Source organism: Lepidochelys olivacea, assembly GCF_965140295.1.
Source record: "Lepidochelys olivacea isolate rLepOli2 genome assembly, chromosome: 8".
Classification (NCBI taxonomy): domain Eukaryota; kingdom Metazoa; phylum Chordata; order Testudines; family Cheloniidae; genus Lepidochelys; species Lepidochelys olivacea.
This window is the reverse complement of record NC_140418.1, coordinates 89,998,608-90,024,453: the sequence shown is the minus strand read 5'-3', so window position 1 is coordinate 90,024,453 and position 25,846 is coordinate 89,998,608. Positions and strand designations below refer to the sequence as shown.

At 45.4% G+C, this 25,846-nt stretch overlaps 1 protein-coding gene across 1 annotated transcript in view; it reads left to right on the top strand.

The window, feature by feature from the left end:
- The first annotated feature begins 413 nt into the window (after window positions 1–413).
- Window positions 414–25,846, top strand: part of AK4 (adenylate kinase 4) — a 50,940-nt gene continuing 25,507 nt past the window's right edge. The window contains exons 1-2 of the mRNA XM_084636471.1: window positions 414–593; window positions 1,086–1,267. Of these exons, the coding sequence (XP_084492597.1) occupies window positions 1,123–1,267 (145 nt within the window). The 5' untranslated portion in view covers window positions 414–593; window positions 1,086–1,122. The remainder of the gene's footprint in view (window positions 594–1,085; window positions 1,268–25,846) is intronic.

Sequence of the window (25,846 nt, the reverse complement as noted above, 5' to 3'; positions counted from 1 at the left end):
TTTCACAGAGCAAGCCTCTGAGTGTGACACCTGCCCCCCAATTAAAAACACTTTTAAATATATTTAGCACCATTATAAATGCCAAAGGCAAAGTGGGGTTTATGGGGGAGGCTCACAGCTCCTGACCCTCCCCTCCCCATGTAATAACCTCAGGACCCCCTGAGGGGTCCCAACCCCCCGCTGGAGAGCCCCTGCCCTGGACCCAAGACATTCCTCGAGGGAGCTGGGAGGGAAGCCGGCTGGCTGGTGTGGTCGGCTGGGATTTGTAGTCCTTGTGGGCGGTTCAGTTTGCTGGTGGGCGTGGGAGAGACGCACCAATAGGACTACAGATCCCATTGCGCCGGGCCCTCCGGGGGCGGGGCTGGGTTTGTGACAGCTCGCCACTGGCCGTCTTCTTCCCTGCCGCTGTGCGGGCCGGGGCCGGCGAGTGCGAGCGCTCGGAGCTAGCTAGCGCGCGCGGCTGCTCCCGCTCCCGCGGCTGGGGCTTGCCTTTGCAAAGGGGCGCCGCCGCCGCCGCCACGCTCTCCCTTAAAGGCACAGGCGGGGGCGAGGCGAGGCGAGGCGGAGCGGCAGCCTGCTGTGTGCTGTGCTGGGTCAGTAGTAGCGTGTCAACCCCTCGCACATTTTTTAAACGCCATATTGCAGGAGTTCCCCCCCCCTTTCCTCCCCCACCCCCAATCCCTTTAAAAATTAGCGAGTTGAGTTTCCCTCCCGGAGAAGGTGGCTCTTTGGAAGTGCCGTGGGTACAATCCGGGTAGGGGGTGGGTGGGAAGGAGGACGCCCCCCCCCCCTTGCAAGTGGCACCGACGTCGGTGGGGGTCCCTAAGGAGCCCCAGGAACTCAGTTACTCGGCGGCTTGGAGGCTACAGCCCGCAGGGGAGAATTGCCCACGTGTAAAGAACCCCCCCCCCCGCGCGATTTGCAGGCGCCTCCGCTGTAACTTCGAGGCCGCTGGGTGGAGATGTAGCAGGGCCTGGCGCTGGCGGGGTCCGGCGGTCTCTGCCCCAGCCCGCTCTGATCGGGAGGGGCTGCTCCTGCCCAGGCCACTGCTCTGTAACTTTGCTGGGGTCGCTGTCGCTCCGCAGGGATCAGCGGGGAGCTCTGAGCGCGTGAGCGGCGGCGATGGCTTCCAAGCTCCTGCGGGCCGTCGTGCTGGGCCCCCCCGGCTCTGGCAAAGGGACCGTGTGCCAGAGAATTGCCGAGAGCTTCGGGCTCCAGCACCTTTCCAGCGGGCACTTCTTGCGGGAGAACATCAGGGCAAAGAGCGGTAAGTGGGGGGGGGGGGAGTGCCCAGCTGTGGAGGATCTGCTCACCCAGAAGCGCCTACATGTTTCCTTGCATGCAGGAGGCGCCCTGTGTTGTAGACCAACCGGGCTGGCGAAGCGGCTCGGGGATCCATCGGGGCAGATGATCCTAAACGCTGTTTGTCCCGAGAGGGGAATTGTGCCATGAAATCGGGCCCTTTGCAAAATGATCTCGCCGCTGGCTAGCAACCGTCGCTCAAGGAGCCAGTCGACAGGCTTGTGTGTGTTGCTCAGTGTATTGCATAACCCGCTTTTACAGTGTAATCGGGGGCGAAGAGAAGCAGCACCTTCCAACAGATTCTTTACATTTTTGTTATGTTGTAATTCAGTCTTTGTTCACTGATGTGGTGCGTAATGAGGCTGACCAGTCTTTAGAGAGGTTGGCGTCGTAACCAGATTAACCTTATGGATCTCGTTTTTAGAAAAAACAAAACAAAACAAAAAACCCTACAGAAGCAATAGAGTTCTTGGTTAATGAAAACGGCAACAAGTTATCCGAAACAGGAGACAATTGTGCCTCTCTGCACGATTTGCAATACACAGGGGTTAAGTTCACTCACTGTTTTCTACTGCTGTAGTAGGTTTTTTCCTGTGTGCAGTTTAAAGGGATGGTTTTCTTATCAGAGTTATTAATATCAATGAATACAATTAAAACTTTTTAAATGTACTATTCACCTTGTATGCTGCTTGTTTGTTTTTTTCATTGTGTGAAAAATTGTAACTCCCTGGTTTTCTTGTCTAAATCCACACAGTTAATTTTTTTTAAATAGTTTTCTCTGAAAAGTTTACAGTGATTCTTTCATACATAGTAATTGAGGTTCAGAAGAAGCCTGTATAAATAATTAGTGTGTGCCCATTCATCCACTGGTAGCTGTGGTTTTGGGGAAATATAGCACACTTAACTTTGAGTAAAAATATTACAAAATGGTAAATGGCTTCTGGTGTAAATATGTGTGCATGCTGTGAATTTGTGATACCCTAACTATTGTGTATCCTCAATTCATAATTCATTGTGAAAAATAGCTCCCTACTTATATAGTGTTACAAATATCTCAGTGGGGTTGTCTGCTTAGTTTTAAATGCTAAAGCTTTAAATCTCATCCCCTCTACAGGCACATATGGCTCGAAAGGCAGTGGAACCAGTTTCAGAGTAACAGCCGTGTTAGTCTGTATTCACAAAAAGAAAAGGAGGACTTGTGGCACCTTAGAGACTAACCAATTTATTTGAGCATGAGCTTTCGTGAGCTACAGCTCACTTCGAAGTTATTCTAATTCTGGGTAAGGCAGAATTCTATGCTCTATTCTATGAAGTGAGCTGTAGCTCACGAAAGCTCATGCTCAAATAAATTGGTTCGTTTCTAAGGTGCCACAAGTCCTCCTTTTCTTTTCTTTTTCTTTTCTTTTAGCAGTGCAGTTCTGCTGCATGTGGGCAGGTTATGGCACATCTGTGCCGTGAAGTGTACTGTACTGTGGAGCTGTGCTGTAGGGGGGCTCCATCTGTGGCAGCAGAGACTTCTCTCTGGTTCTTTTTTCAGGATGGAGGGTTGTGCCGGGGCACGGCCATGGGCCTGTCCGCTTATCTCCTGTGTAGTGTAGTGAGTTAGGTCATACTAACAGAAAAGTCTGCAGTGACACATGGGCTGCAGGGCAACTAGAGGCATGGGAAAAGATCTTGACAGTCCCATGCCCCTCACAGTTCTCCCAGCTCTGGGTAGGGGAAATAATTTGGGCTTCTTAGAGCTAGGCGTTATGAAACTGGCTCAAACTTGGTTGCTTCTGGAAATATTTTTATTTTTTCTAAAATAAAAACTTGTGCCATTTCTTCCTCTAACATATAAATGGTAAATTGGCATTGTAACTTAGAAACGAAAATATTCACTTTAGGAATTTAAGCCTTTTATACGCCAAGTTTCATCTCGGAGCCAGTGTTTATGGCCAAGTTATAAACTCGTCAGAAACAGGCTTCGTAATGAAAAGACTAACAGAGCCAGCGGTTGAATTTCAGTGGTATCTGTTTGGGGGAGTTCATTCCCCCTCATTAACAGAGCATTGGCGTGTGCTCCATATGCAAGCTAGGGTCTAGCCTTGTCTACTTATCACCCTGGTATAGAATTTCAGTGAGGATCCCAGAATCTATTTCCTTTGTGTATTAATATTAGCTATTCACTTTCAGGTGTGAAGGTGGGTAGTTATGTAAATACCACCTGAATTAGCAAATAGCAGTCTCTTATTCCCTCTGTTTTCTTTCTCTTGTCTCTCTTCTCTAGGGCTAGACCTACACTAGAAGAAGTTTTCTGGTACCTGTGCAAGCAAACCCTCCTAGCATTAACACTGCTTATACTGGCAAAAATACTTTTACTGATTATAGCTTAGTTGTACCGGTTTCCTGAGCATAATTATCTATACTGGCACAAGCATCTTTATGCCGCTATAATTTGCCTCTGCACCAGGGCTTCGGTGGTATAGAAATGTTACAGAAAACACAGCAGACCTAACCAACATTGATATACTAGCAAAAGTTGCTACTGTAGGCCTTGCCTAGATCTCAGTATTTTTCCTCTTATGGTAGACTGTTCACATCCCTTTTCCACGTCTCCTTATTTTTGCCTATCTTTCCCTCTACCACCTTATTCTTCCCCACTTCCCATTTTGAGTTTCTGTTCCTTCTTCAGTCCAGTCTCGTTTCCTTCTTCCTTTGTCGCACTCCTTCCCTTTCAATGTGAGTTTCTTCTCCTCCCTCAAGAGGTTCACACTGGAGTTCCTGCACAACAGCACAGACCATGTGGTGCCCAGGAACAGTTTGGAATGGATAAGTGTGCAGCAGTTCTTGTTGGGTTTCAACCTGGAACTGCTGGCCTCACTGGAGATGTAATTCTGTGCAGGAGCAGAGGTGTGAGTTTCCTCTGAAGTATTCTTACTGAGGTAACTAAAAATTAGAGGGACAGGAAGATGTGGAATGCCTGCAGTTTCCATGTCCAGTTTACATTCCTGAGAGCTTTGACTTTATTGGCATTAGAAGAGGTCTTGTGCTAGTTGTAATTTAAATGGATGCAGTCAACTTAGGCATTTTATATGCTAAGACTGCTGCCTGTTACACTAATTTGTATTGTCTTACTGTTTCCTTGTACTTCCCTGGCCCGTTGCATCCATGTGTTGTGTTATAAGTAGACCGAGTCTAATCTCTTTGGAGCATGGCCAGCGTTTTGGTTCTGTGTTTTGTACAGCCCCTAGCACAGTGGGGCCCTGGTCCATAGCTGGTGCTGTGACAATACAACTAACTTTAAGAAGTGAATTGAAAAATATCTTACACTGGCCCCCAAATTCTCTGTTGACTTTTATGGTTAGGCAATCAGTTCTCTTTTTCCCCAAAATGCTGTTTTCTCCTCTGTTACACTGAAAGTCCTACACAGAGAGGAAACTGACTCACTGTACGGGGGAACAGTGAAACCGAATATACACAACCATTAATTGCACAAAATAAACTGAAACAGAGAAATGTTTTGCCCCTCATCTTTCAATTCTTTTGGAACAAAAGTAGATATAACATTCAGACAGCAGTGTGAACTTTTTTCAGTTGAGTATTTTTTTTAATATGTGACCTACAGGCAGTGCTGTAGTCGTTAGATAATATGTGCTGTCCCTTACACTGATGGTGGGATTAATTCCTTAAGTTGGAGAAATACTCACATAGTTGGATTGTCATCAAAGTATTATTTTAAAGATGGCTAGATTTCAAAACCAGGAAAATCCAGGTCAGATAAACCTATTGTTGCAACACTAAGGGAGGGTGTGTGTGAGGGGAACTCCAAGTGCGTGAGGGTAGGGAGGAAAGAGTAAAGGGGGAGATTTTAAAAATTATGAATCACTAATGGCTTGTCCACTTGACGGGGTGAGTGTTCAGCAAGCCAGGATGTGACTCAGTGTGCCATCTTGCTGTGTGCTAACTGGCCATGTGGACCCTGCTGCCACATACTAAAAGTTCCATAACTCAAAAGTTCCGTGGAACTCTTAGTGCGCATAGCAGGGTCTGCGTGGTCTGTTAGTGTGCGGAATTCTGGCGTGCTGTAGGTTCACAGTCTAGCTTGCTGTGCAGATAAACCCTAATGCACAAGAAGTCGTGGCCTGTGATAAACAAGAGGCCTACCTACATGATCTAATTGTTCCTTCTAGTCTTAAACTCTATGAAGAAATACAATTTGCCTGTAGTTGGGCCTTTTAAGGCCACATTCTTAATCACTTTAGTCCAGCAAAGCCAAATTGTCTATTTTTAAAGTTTAATTGCATTTTTTTTAAAAAGGATGCGTGCAAACAAACCCCTTCTGTGGAGGCTTACAAAAAGGGGTGGGACAATACTACAGCAAACAAAAAGCACTGCTGCTCTGTGCATTACTAGTTCAATGGGACTACTCATTTGCATAAATCTTGGCAGGATTGGGGCCTAAATTATTAGCCTTTCTTGAATTCTATTTCAGTTCTCACCTTTTCCTTTACAAGTATACCATGTGCTAGCTAAAGCTAGCCCTACAGTAAACTAGTCCAAACTTGGCCCTGTGTATTCCCATTCTGAATCTATATTATGCACTACTTGGTTAACGTTTTAGATGGTGACAATCTTTCTTGCTTCAAAGAAACCTTTCAATGTTATGCTCCAATAGGAATTTTAATCCAAGGATCTCCTACAAATACTATGCAGTGCAGGTAAGGTGCATATAAAATTGATTGTTCCACCTACTGTTGAAATGCAGCCACTTCTGGGTGTCAAGCAGCAGCTGTTGAAAAGTTCATGACAGTATACAGTTCAGGAAATGAAGACTAATACAACAGCCAGGGGCAGCTTGACCAGCACACGGGAGATGGCACTCCTGTTTTTACCCAAAGTACCGTGATTATATTTTACTTCTCCACAAGAGGAGCTAGGTCTTGTGTCTCAATCAAAAGGCTGAGTACACTGTTGCATCAGAACTCCATGGTGTTGAATTTGAGCTATAACATCTCTGATCGTACCTGCTTACTAAATGGCTGTGCTATTGAAAGAAAACTCAGCTTTAAGAGTAAACAGACTCTTAAATTTGTTCTGTCCTATATGTTGAGAGGACTGACGGGCAACGCAGCACCCTATCTTGTTGTGTATTACCTTATTCTTGCTTGATCTGGATGAAAACTCTTTCCAAACAGCAACATGATTGTACATTTTTAGTCTTGCTTTTAAAACTGGAGGGGATGGTTATACCCATGCTAATAATCTGATACCATCTGGACTTCTAACTGTTCAAATATATGTCCAATAAAGAAGCTGCAGTGCAAGGAGATGAAGCTCAGCTGGAACCATCCTGTGTTCTGAAGTAGCTATAGAAGAAAGCCAGAATATTTTTTATATCTGTAATGTTTACTGGCCACTCTGTTAGTCATCTTTAAGGCCTTCATATCTTCAATTAGTCAATAAAGATCAGATCCTGCAAAGTGCTGAACATAATGAATGTTGAGAGTGAAAATGCATCTGTATTGAAGAGGACATCCTTACGACAGCAAGGAGCTGGGTGAGTAGAGACATGGTTACAAGTGGTTCCATCTGTGGTGCTGATCACCCTCCATTCCTCTTGACTTCAGATGGTACTTAATAATGCAGGATTAAGCCCAATCAATCAACTTTCCATCCAGTGAAAGTTTTGAACATTGTAATAGACAACCGTCTGTGGAAGAATGCAGAATCATGAGTCCTTAAAAGGATTCACAGGTTATTTGTAGTAATGGGATCATTAAAACTCAAGTTTAACTTTCTGCCAAAAGGCTGTGTGTTTCTGAATTTTTCTGGCTTGTGTGAGTCAAATATCCTCCAAGTGAGTGGCTTGTCTCTGCCTCTTGCTTTAATTGCATCATTCAACTCACTGCTTCTGCTTTCTATGTCTAGCTATGCATGATCTCTTTAAAATGTTATTTGTCTTAAAAGGTAACAAGCTTAATGAAAATAGACAGTATTAATGAACATGCTTCTGTCAGCTATTGCTGTTCAGGTGCTTGGTTAAACAGGGTAGAGCCCAGGTTCTGTCATAAAGATACATTACAAAGCTGCTGGGATTGTTTCTTTAAACAGTACTGAACTAACAGTCAAGTTAGCAACAGTACAACATGAGAAGTTGGAGTATATTGTCTGAGTATGTTGGAGAACAATAAATCTTGACATTAAAAGAGGAGCCTGAGTCATCCAGTTTGGGTTTGAGGCAGTTTAGTCAGAATCCGTTCCAGAGTTCACAGGGTGAGGTTTATACCTGCTCTTCAGGTTTGGGGCCCATCTCCAATTAGGGATGGGAAAAATATACTCAAATAGTTACTAGTGACCTGAGCCACACTCGGGAGTACGGGCTGCTGATTCTTTCATCAGTCACTGGTTTTGAATGTGGCTCAAATTATTTAGCTCTTCTCATTCTCAAAGCTCTCCATGATCCTTAATCCTTTCTACCCTCCTGTGAGGTAGATAGTGACTTGCCAGGGAACAGGTGTGCTTAGAGTAGGAGTCCTTTACTCCCAATTCTGTCCACTGGCTGCATGGCCCCTCTGAAGGGGAAGAAAAGATCGGGCCTCAGCCAAAACACCTGGTCCAGATCTTTATTTCATCTTGGTATGACTGGGTAAACCAATGTAGAGATTCAAAATCCAAATTTCAGGCAGTTAGGAATCAGTGTCTGACTTTCTCCCATTTAGGGTGGGAGATTTGAGCTGCAAGCTCTCAGAGCCTGGAGCTTTGCCTTGTCTTAGACTTTCCTCTTGAAGGGACTGAAAGTAGTAAGCTGACAGTGGTGTTTTGGCCTGTGTGACATAAATTGGTTTCAGCCCAATGCCTAATATGTGGATGGCTACTTTGCAAGCCCCTCGTATGTGGTCTCATCAGGGAAGTTAAGGTTTTAATGAGCATGGATCCCAAATTACTGTCTTGCATCTAGAGGTGATCATAACCCCAGTGCTGAGCCACACTGGCATGGCAGTTCAGGAGAAATGTTTCACTATTACTGCCCACGCTTTGCTTGTTTCGTGGAATTAATCTTCCAGGGCAGTCAAGCTGGTACCTCTCACCACTGTAAATTCAACTGTTTTGCCCTTTACAAACAACCCTTGTGTAGGTGTAAATAACCAGCTGCTAATACTTCTCTGGCTCTTTTGAACTCTTTCGAACTCTTTCAGTCTCCTCATAATTAACTTTACCTGTTGGTGCTTGGATCCTGATGGACTCTTGAAACTTCAGATAAGTTCGCCAGTTAAGTGAAATAATGTGACTTGCCATATCCATTCCATTATTTAGGTAGCTAACAGCTTGATAATAAGGGCTGCCACACAAAGGAGCGACTGGCTCACATCCCTTCAAAAGAGCATTTCTCTAACGATCTATTGTAATGACTATTTTGTCATAGAGTGGGCAGAAATCTGTTTATACTCATGTAAATCAGGAGTGGGGAGGGTGGTCAGAGGCCACTTGTTAAAACCTACCACCATACTGAGGGGAAGTTTGGGATGATCTTTCCTGTCTCTGATGGAGCTTGTGTTCTGCTCCAGATGTTTATGGATTATCTCTGCAAGTCATGAGTCATTCTTTTTACATAGAAAAGATTGTGCCAAGTGTAGGTGAAACTGGCTGTATAAGGAAGCCACCCTGAGAGCCACAAGTTTGAGGTCAGAGAATGTAATCTGGTAATTTTGTTCTCTTAAAGATAGCAAGTATTATAGACTCATAGACTTTAAGGCCAAAAGGAGCCATTATGATAATCTAATCTGACCACCTGCACATCGCAGGCCACAGAACCTTGCCCACCCGCTCCTGAAAATAGACCTACAATCTCTGGCTGTGTTACTGAAGTCTTTAAATCATGATTTGAGAGTAAACGGTTTTATATAAACCTTATTGGTCTGACTGTTGTACTAGATAGCACTTATTAACCCAGAAAATGTGTAACTACTTGTTCTCTGGCTTGTAAACTTGTTTATAAAGTCCACTTACGAGTTTAGAAAATGTCCTCTGTATGAAAGAGGATATGCTTCCTGCATCATGAATCTGGTTAACTGTCTTTAGGCTGTGAATCTGCAATAGTTCATAAACCTCAGTTAAGTTGGTAATACTTTGCTTGTGGTATTTTCTGGAGAAATTAATGACCATAGAGCCAAGATTTTTAAAAATACAAACTGACAGTTTGGCTCCTAAAATAAGTGGCCCGACTTTTTGGAAGTGCTGAGCACTCATCCGCTTCAGGGGGACTGTTCATGTGTTTAAAGTTAAGCACGTGTTTTGCTAGACTACAGCGGTCATCTGTCTCCTCAAATCTGGGGTGCTGTTGAATGACTTTCCCACTGTCTTGATGAGAACAAGTAGGCTGAGGATTAATCTAGATAAAGCTGAAATGACTATGGTGAGATGAGGGCGGTAGCTAGGGCATTTAATTGAGATATTTGCCACTACCAAGGCTTTCAATTTGGGCAGTAGAAGAAGGGGTTGCTTGGTTTGGTTCTGAGTTCACGCAGCTATGTCAATAAACCCACATCTGATGTTGCTGCAGGAGAGATCAGCAGAGGCACCTGTGTCCCGCTCCCTACAGAAGAGGGACCTGGTGACAGGACATGCTCTGTGAGGGCCCCTCAAATACAGAATTCACTTCCCTGGTCTGAAATAGCTGGAACTTGTTGACCTTCACGTGTGGTCCAAAGTCTCCTCTAGTTGACCAGGCTTTGGGTGGAGGGCTGAGAGGGCTGGGGGTGGGATTTGCTTTAGGAATCGGAGAGGGGAGATCTTGAGTTGCTCAGGTAACTCCAGGCAGCAAAACCTGTCCTAGAGGTGGGAATGTGCTACAAATGTAACTTTAACTTGTGGCAAGGACACCTGAAAGGGCACAGGCATTACTTGATCTGTGTCATTTTAAATCTGAAGAGATACAATGTTGTACAACCGAAGTCCTCATCACCTCCTGGGAAGATGGTAAATAAATACTTTCATTCTACTAATCTCTGACTCAGGGATGAAAATGTTGTGGATTTCGTAACTTGACATTGGTTTAGTCAGTTCCCATCTCCATGTTTTTTTGTTTTACTGGTATTAAAAAAAACAAACAAGCAGTATCCAAACTGTGTGAAGTGCCCGACTCTGTATCTCAATATCAAAGTTAGAAACTCTGGGCTAGAGTCTCGGCTCAGGCTGAGCTGTATTTGGCACAGGAGCTGGAGGGGGTGGGTGGCTCTATACCACCTTTGTGTTTTCTTAATCCCTGGGGGTCATAGACCTCTTACTTAGGGAGCTGGAGACTACAGCAGGTAGGAGCAGAGCAGCCAAAGCAGAGACATTTGGAGAACTTTCTACAGCCTTGACTGGACTTGGACTTTCTCTGCCCTGTACTGATTGGCTGTCTGCCCAGCCCTCGACCATCTTCCCTTACAGTTTCTTCACTTTGACTGCACTCCACACCTGCCCCTCTTACCCTCTTCTATCCTGTCCCCATAAACCCTTCCCTTTAATGTCCCCACTCCCTTCGCTTTTCTTTCCATTTAGCTTATCCCCCCTCCACACTAAACCCATGACTGAGACTACTTAGTGGATCATCTGTGTGGAGCTTTCTGGGGGTTTAGAACAATCTAGTAGCCTGCTATGACAGTGATTCCAGAACACACAAGTCTGTGACTTTCTCCATGCCCATAAGAGGTGGGGAGCATAGGCCCTTGGGGTAGATGACTTCAGGTGTCTTTAAAATCCTAAGCACGACTTCTGGCCTCAGAAAGTTGGCCATCATTGTTATAACTTAACCGTCTTAGTACACAGTTAACTGTTGCTAGTGTTGAATTAACTCTTTTCTTCATTAACGTTAGATAATTTAGATGAAGTATAAACAAGAAATCATGTAAAAGGTTACTTTGTGCAGGGGAAAGTATGAGCTTATCTTGAGAAATCTGGCCATGGGAAGATAACTGGAGGGCCGTTGAAAAATTAAAACCCTTCCCATTTTGGCTTTTCCTTGAGGACTTCTGTGCTGCATTTTTTTTTTTTCATCCATGCCAGTTTCCTAGCAGCTGGGCACTCCAGAACTTTGCAGCAGCTGTGCCGTGAAGATCACACTTTCTCAGAGTCTATGTGTTTGGAAATATATTCTCCATGAGCCAATACAGCAGTGACTTTCTCACTCTCTTGTCTTGTTTTCATTTCAATACCAGCAGCCTTGGCTGGAAACCCAAGATCTATTGGCAAGAAATGTTGCAGGTTTGCTACCACAGCCCTGGTTTTGACAAATGTGTGATCTGGTTGGGGGAGGGGGAAGAGGGTGCCTTGTGACTGGAGGAGGGAGATGGGGCAATGACATTGAGGATGTTGTGAGGGAATAATCTTAATTTGTATGCACTGCTTAGGTTTTGTTAATCCTCTTAATGATGGGCTGTTCCTCTGGAAGGTTAGTGTGGTCAGGGACGCCAGCAGCATGCTACTGCTCCCGTTGCCTTCCCTTTTAAGGCCGTCTGACCAATGACTGCAAACCGGGTTGCATGAGTCACTTCTGAACATATGAATGTAAATGTTGCACATTATTACAGGCCACAGCTTCTCTATCAAGGGCAAATCCCAAATTGTCACATTGGAGGTTCGGTTATTGAGCCTGGACTCTTTTTTTCAGTGCATGCCAACTGACAGGTGCTGGGGAAGGGATTCTCTTCCATTGTTTAAAACATCCCTGAAGGTGAGCCTCGCTGCCAGGCAGCTAAGGAGCTGTACTGAGGGTTACCGCTTTCAAGGCCAAAGATTACTTTAACATGCTGCCATTACTTGAAAGCATCACGGGAGTCTCTGGCTACATCTACAGTGCAAGTTAAGGTGTAATTGCAGTGTAGGAAGGTATACCCATGGTAGCTTTAATGTGGTTAGTGCGGGTAACAGTAGTAAGTGAAGATCCCAGCCTTATTAATCTCTGCTCATGGGCTACCAACCTGAGTATGTACCTAGGGTCCCTGGCTGGCTTGTATTGGGGTGGCTTGCCTGGCAAAGCCAACATAGTCCTTGCTGCTACTGTTACCCATGCTAGCTAGAGTGCTAAAGTTAGCACAGGTGTGCCTACCTGCATTACAATTCGATCTTAATTTATGATATAGATGTACCCTGTAGCAACCAAATGAATGGAGAGAAAAACATAGGAGAATGGTATTTTCTATTTCCTCCTTTTGGAACATGAAATCTGCATTTCTGTGTACTTGCTAAGGATGAGTTGTTTATGTGGGCAGTGTGACACTTACAATGTCCTTCACTATTCATTTCAAGAGCTTGGGTTTTGTAAATCCGATATTGGGTAATTACATTGTTCTCATGCTGCCTTAAGCTTTTGAAACACTTTTTTGGTTTTGGATTAGTACTGAACCATTAGATCAGTATTCGCAGCAGCTGTATAGTCCAGAGTCAAATGATAAGAACATAAGAACGGCCATACTGGGTCAGACCAAAGGTCCATCTAGCCCAGTATTCTGTCTTCGACGGTGGCCAATGCCAGGTGCCCCAGAGGGAATGAACAGAACAGGTAATCATCAAGTGATCCTTTCCCTGTTGCTCGTTCCCAGCTTCTGGCAAACAGAGGCTAGGGACACCATCCCTGCCCATCCTGGCTAATACCCATTGATGGACCTATCCTCCATGAATTTATCCGGTTCTTTTTTTAACCTGTTTTGGTCTTCGCAACAGCCTCTGGCAAGGAGTTCCAGAGGTTGACTGCGTTGTGTGAAGAAATACTTCCTTTTGTGTTAAACCTGCTGCCTATTAATTTCATTTGGTGACCCCTAGTTCTTGTGTTATGAGAAGGAATAAATAACACTTCCTTATTTACTTTCTCCACACCAGTCATGATTTGTTAGACCTCAATCATATCCCCTCTTAGTCATCTCTTTTCCAAGATGGAAAAATCCCAGCCTTATTAATCTCTCCTCATATAGAAGCTGTTCCCTGCCTCTAATTTAGTTGCCCTTTTCTGAACCTTTTCCAATTCCAATATATCTTTTTTGAGATGGGGTGACCACATCTGCACGCGGTATTCAAGATGTGGGCATAGCATGGATTTATATAGAGGCAATATGATATTTTCTGTCTTCTTATCTATCCCTTTCTTAATGATGCCCAACATTCTGTTTGCTTTTTTGACAGCCACTGCACATTGAGTGGATGTTTTCAGAGAACTATCCACAATGACTCCAAGATCTTTCTTGAGTGGTAACAGATAATTTAGAGCCCATCATTTTATATGGATAGTTGGGATTATGTTTTCCAGTGTGCATTACTTTGCATTTATCAACATTGAATTTCATCTGCCATTTTGTTGCTCAGTCACCCAGTTTTGAGAGATCTTTTTGTAGCTCTTCACAGTCTGCCTTGGACTTAGCTATCTTGAGTAGTTTTGTATCATCTGAAAGTTTTGCCACCTCACTGTTTACCCCTTTTTCCAGATCATTTATTAATATGTTGAGTAGGACTGGTCCCAGTACAGACCCATGGGGAACACCACTATTTACCTCTCTCCATTCTGAAAACTGACCATTTATTCCTACCTTTTAACCAGTTACCTGTCCATGAGAGGACCTTTCCTCTTATCCCATGACAGCTTACTTTGCAGAAGAGCCTTCGGTGAGGGACCTTATCAAAGGCTTTCTGAAAATCTAAGTACACTATATCCACTGGAATCCCCTTGTCCACATGCTTGTTGACCCCCTTCAGTGAATTCTAGTAGATTGGTGAGGCATGATTTCCCTTAACAAAAAACATGTTGACTCTTCCCCAACAATTATGTTCATCTATGTGCCTGACAATTTTGTTCTTAACTATAGTTTCAACCAGTTTGCCCGGTACTGAAGTCAGGCTTATTGGCCTGTAATTGCTGGGATCACCTCTTGAGCCCTTTTTAAAAATTGGTGTCACATTAGCTATCTTCCAGTCATTTGGTACAGAGGCAATTTTAAATGATAGGTTACAGACTACAGTTAATTGTTCTGCAGTTTCACATTTGAGTTCCTTCAGAAGTCTGGGGAGAATACCATCTGGTCCTGGTAACTTATTGCTGTTTAGTTTATCAATTTGTTCCAAAACCTTTTCTAATAACACCTCAATCTGGGACAGTTCCTCAGATTTGTCACCTGAAAAGAATGGCTCAGGTTTGGGAATCTCCATTACATCCTCAGCAATGAAGACTGATGTGAAGAATTCATTTAGTTTCTCTGCAATGGCTTTCTCGTCCATGAGTGCTCCTTTAGCATCTCAATTGTCCAGTGGCCCTATTGCTAATTTAGCAGGCTTCATGTTTCTGATGTACTTATTTTTTTGCTATTACTTTTTGAATCTTTGGCTAGCTGTTCTTCAAATTCTTTTTTGGCCTTCCTAGTTATATTTTTATACTTCATTTGCTAGTTTGTTCCTTTTTATTTTCCTCACTAGGATTTAACTTCCACTTTTTTAAGGATGTCTTTTTGCCTCTCCGTGCTTTTTACTTTGTTTAGCCATGGTGGCACTTTTTTTAGATCTCTTATTATGTTTTTTAATTTGGGGTATACATTTAAATTGAGCCTCTATTATGGTGTCTTTAAAAAGATTCCATGAAGCTTTCAGGGATTTCACTCTTTGCTCTGTACCTTTTTAATTTCTGTTTAACTAACTTCCTCATTTTTGTGTGTAGTCCCCCTTTCTGAAATTAAATGCTACAGCGGTGGGCTGCTGTGATGGTTTCCCCACCACAGGGATGTTAAATTTAATTATATTGTAGTCACTATTACCAAGTGGTCCAGCTATATTCACCTCTTGGACCAGATCCTGTGCTCCACTTTGGACTAAATCAAGAATTGCCTCTCCTCTTGTGGGTTCCAGGACTAGTTGCTCCAAGAAGCAGTCATTTAAGGTGTCAAGAAACTTTATCTCTGCATCCCGTTCTGAGGTGACATGTACCCAGTCAATATGGGGATAGTTGAAACCCCCCATTATTATTATTTTAGTAGCCTCTCTAATCTCCCTGAGCATTTCACAGTCACTATCACCGTCCTGGTCAGATGGTCGGTAATATATCCCTACTGCTATATTCTTCTTCTTAGAGCATGATTATCAGTATACAAGCAGGGATCGTCTTTTTGTTCTATGTTTGTACAGCACCTATTACAATGGGGTCCTGATCAGTTGATGCTCTCGTAATACAAATAATTAATAAGTTGCATTTTAGATATTTAGAGCAGGGGGAAAGTGGTTTGAAATGAGAAACTTCACTTTGAAACTTTCTCAGTGGGAGCATAAAGCTGACATGTCAGGCAATATATTGTATCGAAGGGCTGTATTTACACTTGTGTCTTCAATCAGGAGAGCTCTGTATGCTGTAACAAATCTAGAAAAGCTCTATATAAACTGGAAAAGGAGAGGAGGTTACTGGCTCTTTCCAGGGATCTGTCCTTGGAGGTGGAGTTTGCGGACTTTCAGAGATCAGACCAGCCAGTTCCTTACAGATGTATTCATCAGTTATGTGAGATGTGGTTTTGTAAGTCATTGGGGTTTGGGGGCAGGGAGTAGGAAGGAGGAGAAGAGGAAGGTTCAGGCACTGGACTGGGACTCTGGAGACCTGAATTCAGTTCCTAGCTCTGCTACAGACTCCTTGTGTGACCTTGGCTAAGTCACTTAATTACTGTGCTTCCGTTTTCCCCATCTGTAAAATAGAGTAAATAAAGCTCCATTTCTCCAGTCATTGTCTGCTTAGATTATAAACTCTTTAGGGATTGGACTCTTACTATGTATTTGTACAACACCTAACACAGTGGGGTCTCAATCTCAGGTGCTACTGTAATGCAAATAATACAAATATTACAGAGGTGGGGGAATCCCATAAATACCTCATAGGAGGTCTTAGCACTTCAGGATTAGGTTTGTTCTGTGACAGCCTCTGTCAGGTGAAGGTTCAGTTACTGCAACAGTTTTGCCTGGGCTAACCTTGAAGATCACTATGGGAATATATTCGTTTTTCCTTTTTTAAAGAAAAATGCTTTCTCATGACCTAGAAGGGAGAGAACACTACTTGGCAAATTAACCTCATATTAAGTGAACTTCCCTGGAGATGTATAAACTTCATTCCTGAAAAACGGGCCGCTTTTTAGAGCGAGGACAGAGAATAATCAATTGACATAATTCAGAGGAGGCTGGGATGAAGACTTTGTAGAGAAGTCGATATACAATACCTAACACCCAACACAATTTGGGTTCATTCCAAAGGTAAAAAGTTTTGCTTTTCAGAAGAAGTTTTATGAATGCCAGGGGCAAGCCCTATCTGGTAGGGATGACTTAGCAGTGTCCAGAGAGGAAGAGCAGTCCATTAGTGGCAAGGAAATCATCCTAACCATCCTTTCACAGAGGTAATGGTGGCAATGGAATTTTAACAAGGGGCCTCCAGCATTTCTCTAGATCGTTAATCAGCTGCAGTATGTTGCAGTGTCTTCTAGGTCCCCGTGTGTGCTCCAGGTACAAGAATGTGACCACGGCTTCAGTGTTGAGTGAAGGATGTCCAGGGACTTCAGGTTTTGCATGTCTGATCTGGCCTATTTTTGAGAAACTGACATAGACCCCAGTCCAGCAACTGCTTCTGTGGTGGTAGATTGCAACTGAAGTCAGTGGGGTTCTGTACAGAAAACTTCCCCTTGTGGCTAAGTAAATAAACTTAGCCCTGGTCTACACTAGGACTTTAGGTCGAATTTAGCAGCGTTAAATCGATGTAAACCTGCACCCGTCCACACAATGAAGCCCTTTATTTCGACTTAAAGGGCTCTTAAAATCGATTTCCTTACTCCACCCCTGACAAGTGGATTAGCGCTTAAATCGACATTGCCGGCTCGAATTTGGGGTACTGTGGACACAATTCGATGGTATTGGCCTCCGGGAGCTATCCCAGAGTGCTCCATTATGACCGCTCTGGACAGCACTCTCAACTCAGATGCACTGGCCAGGTAGACAGGAAAAGAACCGCGAACTTTTGAATCTCATTTCCTGTTTGGCCAGCGTGGCAAGCTGCAGGTGACCATGCAGAGCTCATCAGCACAGGTGACCATGATGGAGTCCCAGAATCGCAAAAGAGCTCCAGCATGGACCGAATGGGAGGTACGGGATCTGATCGCTGTATGGGGAGAGGAATCCGTGCTATCAGAACTCCGTTCCAGTTTTCGAAATGCCAAAACCTTTGTCAAAATCTCCCAGGGCATGAAGGACAGAGGCCATAACAGGGACCCGAAGCAGTGCCGCCTGAAACTGAAGGAGCTGAGGCAAGCCTACCAGAAAACCAGAGAGGCGAACAGCCGCTCTGGGTCAGAGCCCCAAACATGCCGCTTCTATGATGAGCTGCATGCCATTTTAGGGGGTTCAGCCACCACTACCCCAGCCGTGTTGTTTGACTCCTTCAATGGAGATGGAGGCAATACGGAAGCAGGTTTTGGGGACGAAGAAGATGATAGCTCACAGCAAGCAAGCGGAGAAACCGGTTTTCCCGACAGCCAAGAACTGTTTCTCACCCTAGACCTGGAGCCAGTACCCCCCGAACCCACCCAAGGCTGCCTCCTGGACCCAGCAGGCGGAGAAGGGACCTCTGGTGAGTGTACCTTTTAAAATACTATACATGGTTTAAAAGCAAGCATGTGAAAGGATTACTTTGCCCTGGCATTTGCGGTTCTCCTAGATGTAGTCCTAAAGCCTTTGCAAAAGGTTTTTGGGGAGGGCAGCCTTATTGCGTCCTTCATGGTAGGACACTTTACCACTCCAGGCCAGTAACACGTACTCGGGAATCATTGTAGAACAAAGCATTGCAGTGTATGTTTGCTGGCATTCAAACAACATCCGTTCTTTATCTCTCTGTGTTATCCTCAGGAGAGTGAGAGATAATTCATGGTCACCTGGTTGAAATAGAGTGCTTTTCTTCAGGGGACACTCAGAGGAGCCCATTCCTGCTGGGCTGTTTGCCTGTGGCTAAACAGAAATGTTCCCCGCTGTTAGCCACAGGGAGGGGGGAAGGTTGAGGGGGTAGTCACGCGGTGGGAGGAGGCAAAATGCGACCTTGTAACGAAAGCACATGTGCTATGTATGTAATGTTAACAGCAAGGTTTACCCTGAAAGAGTATAGCCACTGTTTTATAAAATGTGTCTTTTTAAATACCGCTGTCCCTTTTTTTTTTCTCCACCAGCTGCATGTTTCAATGATCACAGGATCTTCTCCTTCCCAGAGGCTAGTGAAGCTTAGAAAGAAAAAAAAACGCACTCGCGATGAAATGTTCTCCGAGCTCATGCTGTCCTCCCACACTGACAGAGCACAGACGAATGCGTGGAGGCAAATAATGTCAGAGTGCAGGAAAGCACAAAATGACCGGGAGGAGAGGTGGTGGGCTGAAGAGAGTAAGTGGCGGGCTGAAGACAGGGCTGAAGCTCAAATGTGGTGGCAGCGTGATGAGAGGAGGCAGGATTCAATGCTGAGGCTGCTGCAGGACCAAACCAGTATGCTCTAGTGTATGGTTGAGCTGCAGCAAAGGCAGCTGGAGCACAGACTGCCACTGCAGCCCCTCTGTAACCAACCGCCCTCCTCCCCAAGTTCCATAGCCTCCACACCCAGACGCCCAAGAACGCGGTGGGGGGGCCACCAGCCACTCCACCACAGAGGATTGCCCAAAAAAAAGAAGGCTGTCATTCAATACATTTTAAAGTTGTAAACTTTTAAAGTGCTGTGCTTAAAGTGCTGTGTGGCATTTTCCTTCCCTCCTCCACCACCCCTCCTGGGCTACCTTGGTAGTCATCCCCCTATTTGTGTGATTGAATGAATAAAGAATGCATGAATGTGAAGCAACAATGACTTTATTGCCTCTGCAAGCGGTGATTGAAGGGAGGAGGGGCGGGTGGTTAGCTTACAGGGAAGTAGAGTGAACCAAGGGGCGGGGGGTTTCATCAAGGAGAAACAAACAGAACTTTCATACCGTAGCCTGGCCAGTCATGAAACTGGTTTTCAAAGCTTCTCTGATGCGTACCGCGCCCTCCTGTGCTCTTCTAACCGCCCTGGTGTCTGGCTGCCCGTAACCAGCAGCCAGGCGATTTGCCTCAACCTCCCACCCCACCATAAATGTCTCCCCCTTACTCTCACAGATATTGTGGAGCACACAGCAAGCAGTAATAACAGTGGGAATATTGGTTTCGCTGAGGTCTAAGCGAGTCAGTAAACTGCGCCAGCGCACCTTTAAACGTCCAAATGCACATTCTACCACCATTCTGCACTTGCTCAGCCTGTAGTTGAACAGCTCCTGACTACTGTCCAGGCTGCCTGTGTACGGCTTCATGAGCCATGGCATTAAGGGGTAGGCTGGGTCCCCAAGGATACATATAGGCATTTCAACATCCCCAACAGTTATTTTCTGGTCTGGGAATAAAGTCCCTTCCTGCAGCTTTTGAAACAGACCAGAGTTCCTGAAGATGCGAGCATCATGCACCTTTCCCGGCCATCCCACGTTGATGTTGGTGAAACGTCCCTTGTGATCCACCAGAGCTTGCAGCACTATCGAAAAGTACCCCTTGCGGTTTATGTACTCGGCGGATTGGTGCTCCGGTGCCAAGATAGGGATATGGGTTCCGTCTATAGCCCCACCACAGTTAGGGAATCCCAACCACAGTTAGGGAATCCCATTGCAGCAAAGCCATCCACTATGACCTGCACATTTCCCAGGGTCACTACCCTTGATATCAGCAGATCTTTGATTGCATGGGCTATTTGCATCACAGCAGCCCCCACAGTAGATTTGCCCACTCCAGATTGATTCCCAACTGACCGGTAGCTGTCTGGCGTTGCAAGCTTCCACAGGGCTATCGCCACTCGCTTCTCAACTGTGAGGGCTGCTCTCATCTTGGTATTCATGCGCCTCAGGGCAGGGGAAAGCAAGTCACAAAGTTCCATGGAAGTGCCCTTACGCATGCGAAAGTTTCGCAGCCACTGGGAATCGTCCCAGACCCGCAACACTATGCGGTCCCACCAGTCTGTGCTTGTTTCCCGAGCCCAGAATCGGCGTTCCACAGCATGAACCTGCCCCATTAGCACCATGATGCATGCATTGGCAGGGCCCATGCTTTCAGAGAAATCTGTGTCCATGTCCTGATCACTCACGTGACCGCCCTGACGTCGCCTCCTCGCCCGGTATCGCTTTGCCACGTTCTGGTGCTGCATATACTGCTGGATAATGCGTGTGGTGTTTAATGTGCTCCTAATTGCCAAAGTGAGCTGAGCGGCCTCCATGCTTGCCTTGGTATGGCGTCCGCACAGAAAAAAGGCGCGGAATGATTGTCTGCCGTTGCTCTGACGGAGGGAGGGGCGACTGACGACACGGCTTACAGGGTTGGCTTCAGGGAGCTAAAATCAACAAAGGGGGTGCCTGTACATCAAGGAGTATTTCAGGCAGGACTTCACGGAGGGTTCCAATAAGAAATGGTGCACCTAAGTTATCGTTCTTATTGGAACAAGGAGGTTAGCCTGGCCTCTGATTGATACATGGCTAGATTTACCTCGCTGCACCTTCTCTGTGAGTGACTGCAGTGTGACCTAGAGGAATGAGTCCCCTAGACAGGGGAGGAGGCAAATGAGTACAAAACAAATCTGGTCTATTTCTTGTTTTGACCCACTCCATCTATCTTTTACATCTTTGGCTGGCAGCAGACGGTGCAGAAGGACTGCATGCCATCCACATCTCATGGCTGCTCGGCAGAAGATGGTACAGTACGACTGCTAGCCATCCTCATCTCTTGGCTGCCTGGCAGAAGACGGTACAATACGACTGCTAGCAGTCCGTATCGCCTGCCCGCTCACCATAAGACGGTTCAATAGGACTGACTGCAGGACTAAAGAGAATGACCTGGTCAAGTCACTCCAAATTTAGTCCCTGCGCCCATGTCTGCCCAGGCGCTCCCAGCCGACGTGGCCAGGAGCACCTCGGACACGACGAGGACGACTACCAGTCGTATTGCACCGTCTGCTGCCAGAAGGCAATGGGTTGCTGCTACTGTGCAGCAAAGCCGTACCGCGTCTGCCAGCACCCAGGAGACATAGGGTGATGGTTACCTGAGCGGGCTCCATGCTTGCCGTGGTATGGCGTCTGCATAGGTAACTCAGGAAAAAAGGCGTGAAATGATTGTCTGCCCTTGCTTTCACGGAGGGAGGGAGGGAACGGGGGCCTGACGATATGTACCCAGAACCTCCCGCGACAATGTTTTAGCCCCATCAGGCATTGGGATCTCAACCCAGAATTCCAATGGGCAGCGGAGACTGCGGGAACTGTGGGATAGCTACCCACAGTGCAACGCTCCGGAAGTCGACTCTAGCCTCGGTACTGTGGAAGCGCTCCGCCGAGTTAATGCACTTAGAGCATTTTCTGTGGGGACACACGCACTCGAATATATAAAACCAATTTCTAAAAAACCGATTTCTATAAATTCGACCTTATTCCGTAGTGTAGACATACCCATAGTTATGAATACCAGTTCATATTAGGAACTTCAGTGCTTTGAATCTGGGAGTGTCTCTCCCTAGCAACAAGTGCATTCTTGCCAAGCCCTTGGCTTAGTGCAGACCATGTGAACAGGTAACACAAAATGTGCTTGCAGAAGGGTGTGATAAAAGTTCATGCCCAAGGGGTGCCTGTGCACAGGTTGAATAAGACAGACGTTTTCCCCTCTGATGTGTTTAGAGACCTTGGGAGCAGGAGAAAAGTGAACGACAGTGCAGTAATGGTGGCAATATGCATTCATTACAGCTGGTGACTATTCCAGTACAGAAGTGGATTGCCTTCAATGGTAAAAGTCACTCCTGGTCATCTGTATCTACACAGGCTCACCCTGTTACTACAACAACAGGCAAATAGCTGACTTCCCCATGCTATTTTAAACTTCAGCATAGAAAGAGAAGTACCCTAGGTATCACAGTCCAGTGACTCATCTTTGCAGTCTACTGAGTGAACTTTTTGCCTTACAGTGTTCCCAAGTGTTTCTTTTAAGACTACATTCTCACATGCCAGAATTGGACATCCTTGTAGTCTTCTCATGTTCCTTGGCAGCAATAATCTCAATTCTAGGATATTTCTAGGACCCAATCTTATTTGGTTTTATTTATAGAAAGATCCCATTAGCAATTCTTGATCAACCTGTGGCTTCCACATTTCTGAAGGAAAGTTTCTGACCACTTTCTTCATTGAAAGTGTTGAACTACTGGACTTGTCTGTTTTTGCTTTAGGATTTCTTTAAAGGTTCCTCTCGAGGAGCCAAATCATGAATGCTGCTGTGCACCTGTGAAGAGTCCACTTACTCTGCTGTGCTGGCTACCTGCACCGCTGGGCACAGGTGGATTGGACAGCTGCTGCCAGAGTGGTACTCCCCCTACTATATAGGTCAGTGGGGAGTTCACTGGAACCAGATTGTATCAAGGTGGAAGTAGGGATCCCAGAGTTGCAGTCTTTCCTATCCTGCTCCCTGGGGTGGTAAAGCTGTGCTCTGATTCTTACTCATTCTGGGTTTTAACCATACAATTGATCCTAATTAACTAGTTGTTCTTTGGAGGGCTTTTAAGGCTTGTTTGTTTAAAAAATAATAAAAATTAGGGCTGTCAATTAATCCTAGTTAACTCCAGGAATTAATGAAAAAAAATAAACTAGATTTTAAAAAAAGTAGTGATTAATCACACTGTTACATTTAAATTGGTATTCTATTATTGTTTGTTATAAATACTTTCGGATTTTTTTCATTTTCAAATATATTGATTTCTATTACAACACAGAATATAAAGTGTTCAGTGCTCACTTCGTATTTATTTTTGATGACAAATATTTGTATTGTAAAAGTAAATGAAAGAAATAGTATTTTTCAGTTCACCTTATTCAAGTTCTGAGATGCAGTCTCTTTATCATAGAATCATAGAATATCAGGGTTGGAAGGGACCCCAGAAGGTCATCTAGTCCAACCCCCTGCTCAAAGCAGGACCAATTCCCAGTTAAATCATCCCAGCCAGGGCTTTGTCAAGCCTGACCTTAAAAACCTCTAAGGAAGGAGATTCTACCACCTCCCTAGGTAACGCATTCCAGTGTTTCACCACCCTCTTAGTGAAAAAGTTTTTCCTAATATCCAATCTAAACCTCCCCCACTGCAACTTGAGACCATTACTCCTCGTTCTGTCATCTGCTACCATTGAGAACAGTCTAGAGCCATCCTCTTTGGAACCCCCTTTCAGGTAGTTGAAAGCAGCTATCAAATCCCCCCTCATTCTTCTCTTCTGCAGGCTAAACAATCCCAGCTCCCTCAGCCTCTCCTCATAACTCATGTGTTCCAGTCCCCTAATCATTTTTGTTGCCCTTCGCTGGACTCTCTCCAATTTATCCACATCCTTCTTGAAGTGTGGGGCCCAAAACTGGACACAGTACTCCAGATGAGGCCTCACCAATGTCGAATAGAGGGGAACGATCACGTCCCTCGATCTGCTCGCTATGCCCCTACTTATACATCCCAAAATGCCATTGGCCTTCTTGGCAACAAGGGCACACTGCTGACTCATATCCAGCTTCTCGTCCACTGTCACCCCTAGGTCCTTTTCTGCAGAACTGCTGCCTAGCCATTCGGTCCCTAGTCTGTAGCTGTGCATTGGGTTCTTCCGTCCTAAGTGCAGGACCCTGCACTTATCCTTATTGAACCTCATCAGATTCCTTTTGGCCCAATCTTCCAATTGGTCTAGGTCCTTCTGTATCCTATCCCTCCCCTCCAGCGTATCTACCACTCCTCCCAGTTTAGTATCATCCGCAAATTTGCTGAGAGTGCAATCCACACCATCCTCCAGATCATTTATGAAGATATTGAATAAAACCGGCCCCAGGACCGACCCCTGGGGCACTCCACTTGATACCGGCTGCCAACTAGACATGGAGCCATTGATCACTACCCGTTGAGCCCGACAATTTAGCCAGCTTTCTACCCACCTTATGGTGCATTCATCCAGCCCATACTTCCTTAACTTGCTGACAAGAATACTATGGGAGACCGTGTCAAAAGCTTTGCTAAAGTCAAGAAACAATACATCCACTGCTTTCCCTTCATCCACAGAACCAGTAATCTCATCATAAAAGGCGATTAGATTAGTCAGGCATGACCTTCCCTTGGTGAATCCATGCTGGCTGTTCCTGATCACTTTCCTCTCATGCAAGTGCTTCAGGATTGATTCTTTGAGGACCTGCTCCATGATTTTTCCAGGGACTGAGGTGAGGCTGACTGGCCTGTAGTTCCCAGGATCTTCCTTCTTCCCTTTTTTAAAGATTGGCACTACATTAGCCTTTTTCCAGTCATCCGGGACTTCCCCGGTTCGCCACGAGTTTTCAAAGATAATGGCCAGTGGCTCTGCAATCACAGCCGCCAATTCCTTCAGCACTCTCGGATGCAACTCGTCCGGCCCCATGGACTTGTGCACGTCCAGCTTTTCTAAATAGTCCCTAACCGCCTCTATCTCCACAGAGGGCTGGCCATCTCTTCCGCATTTTGTGATGCCCAGCGCAGCAGTCTGGGAGCTGACCTTGTTAGTGAAAACAGAGGCAAAAAAAGCATTGAGTACATTAGCTTTTTCCACATCCTCTGTCACTAGGTTGCCTCCCTCATTCAGTAAGGGGCCCACACATTCCTTGGCTTTTTTCTTGTTGCCAACATACCTGAAGAAACCCTTCTTGTTACTCTTGACATCTCTGGCTAGCTGCAGCTCCAGGTGCGATTTGGCCCTCCTGATAACATTCCTACATGCCCGAGCAATATTTTTATACTCTTCCCTGGTCATATGTCCAACCTTCCACTTCTTGTAAGCTTCTTTTTTATGTTTAAGATCCGCTAGGATTTCACCATTAAGCCAAGTTGGTCGCCTGCCATATTTACTATTCTTTCGACTCATCGGGATGGTTTGTCCCTGTAACCTCAACAGGGATTCCTTGAAATACAGCCAGCTCTCCTGGACTCCTTTCCCCTTCAAGTTAGTCCCCCAGGGGATCCTGGCCATCCGTTCCCTGAGGGAGTCGAAGTCTGCTTTCCTGAAGTCCAGGGTCCGTATCCTGCTGCTTACCTTTGTTCCCTGCGTCAGGATCCTGAACTCAACCAACTCATGGTCACTGCCTCCCAGATTCCCATCCACTTTTGCTTCCCCCACTAATTCTACCCGGTTTGTGAGCAGCAGGTCAAGAAAAGCACCCCCCCTAGTTGGCTCCTCTAGCACTTGCGCCAGGAAATTGTCCCCTATGCTTTCCAAAAACTTCCTGGATTGTCTATGCACCGCTGTATTGCTCTCCCAGCAGATATCAGGAAAATTAAAGTCACCCATGAGAATCAGGGCATGCGATCTAGTAGCTTCCGTGAGCTGCCGGAAGAAAGCCTCATCCACCTCATCCCCCTGGTCCGGTGGTCTATAGCAGACTCCCACCACTACATCACTCTTGTTGCACACACTTCTAAACTTAATCCAGAGACACTCAGGTTTTTCTGCAGTTTCGTACCGGAGCTCTGAGCAGTC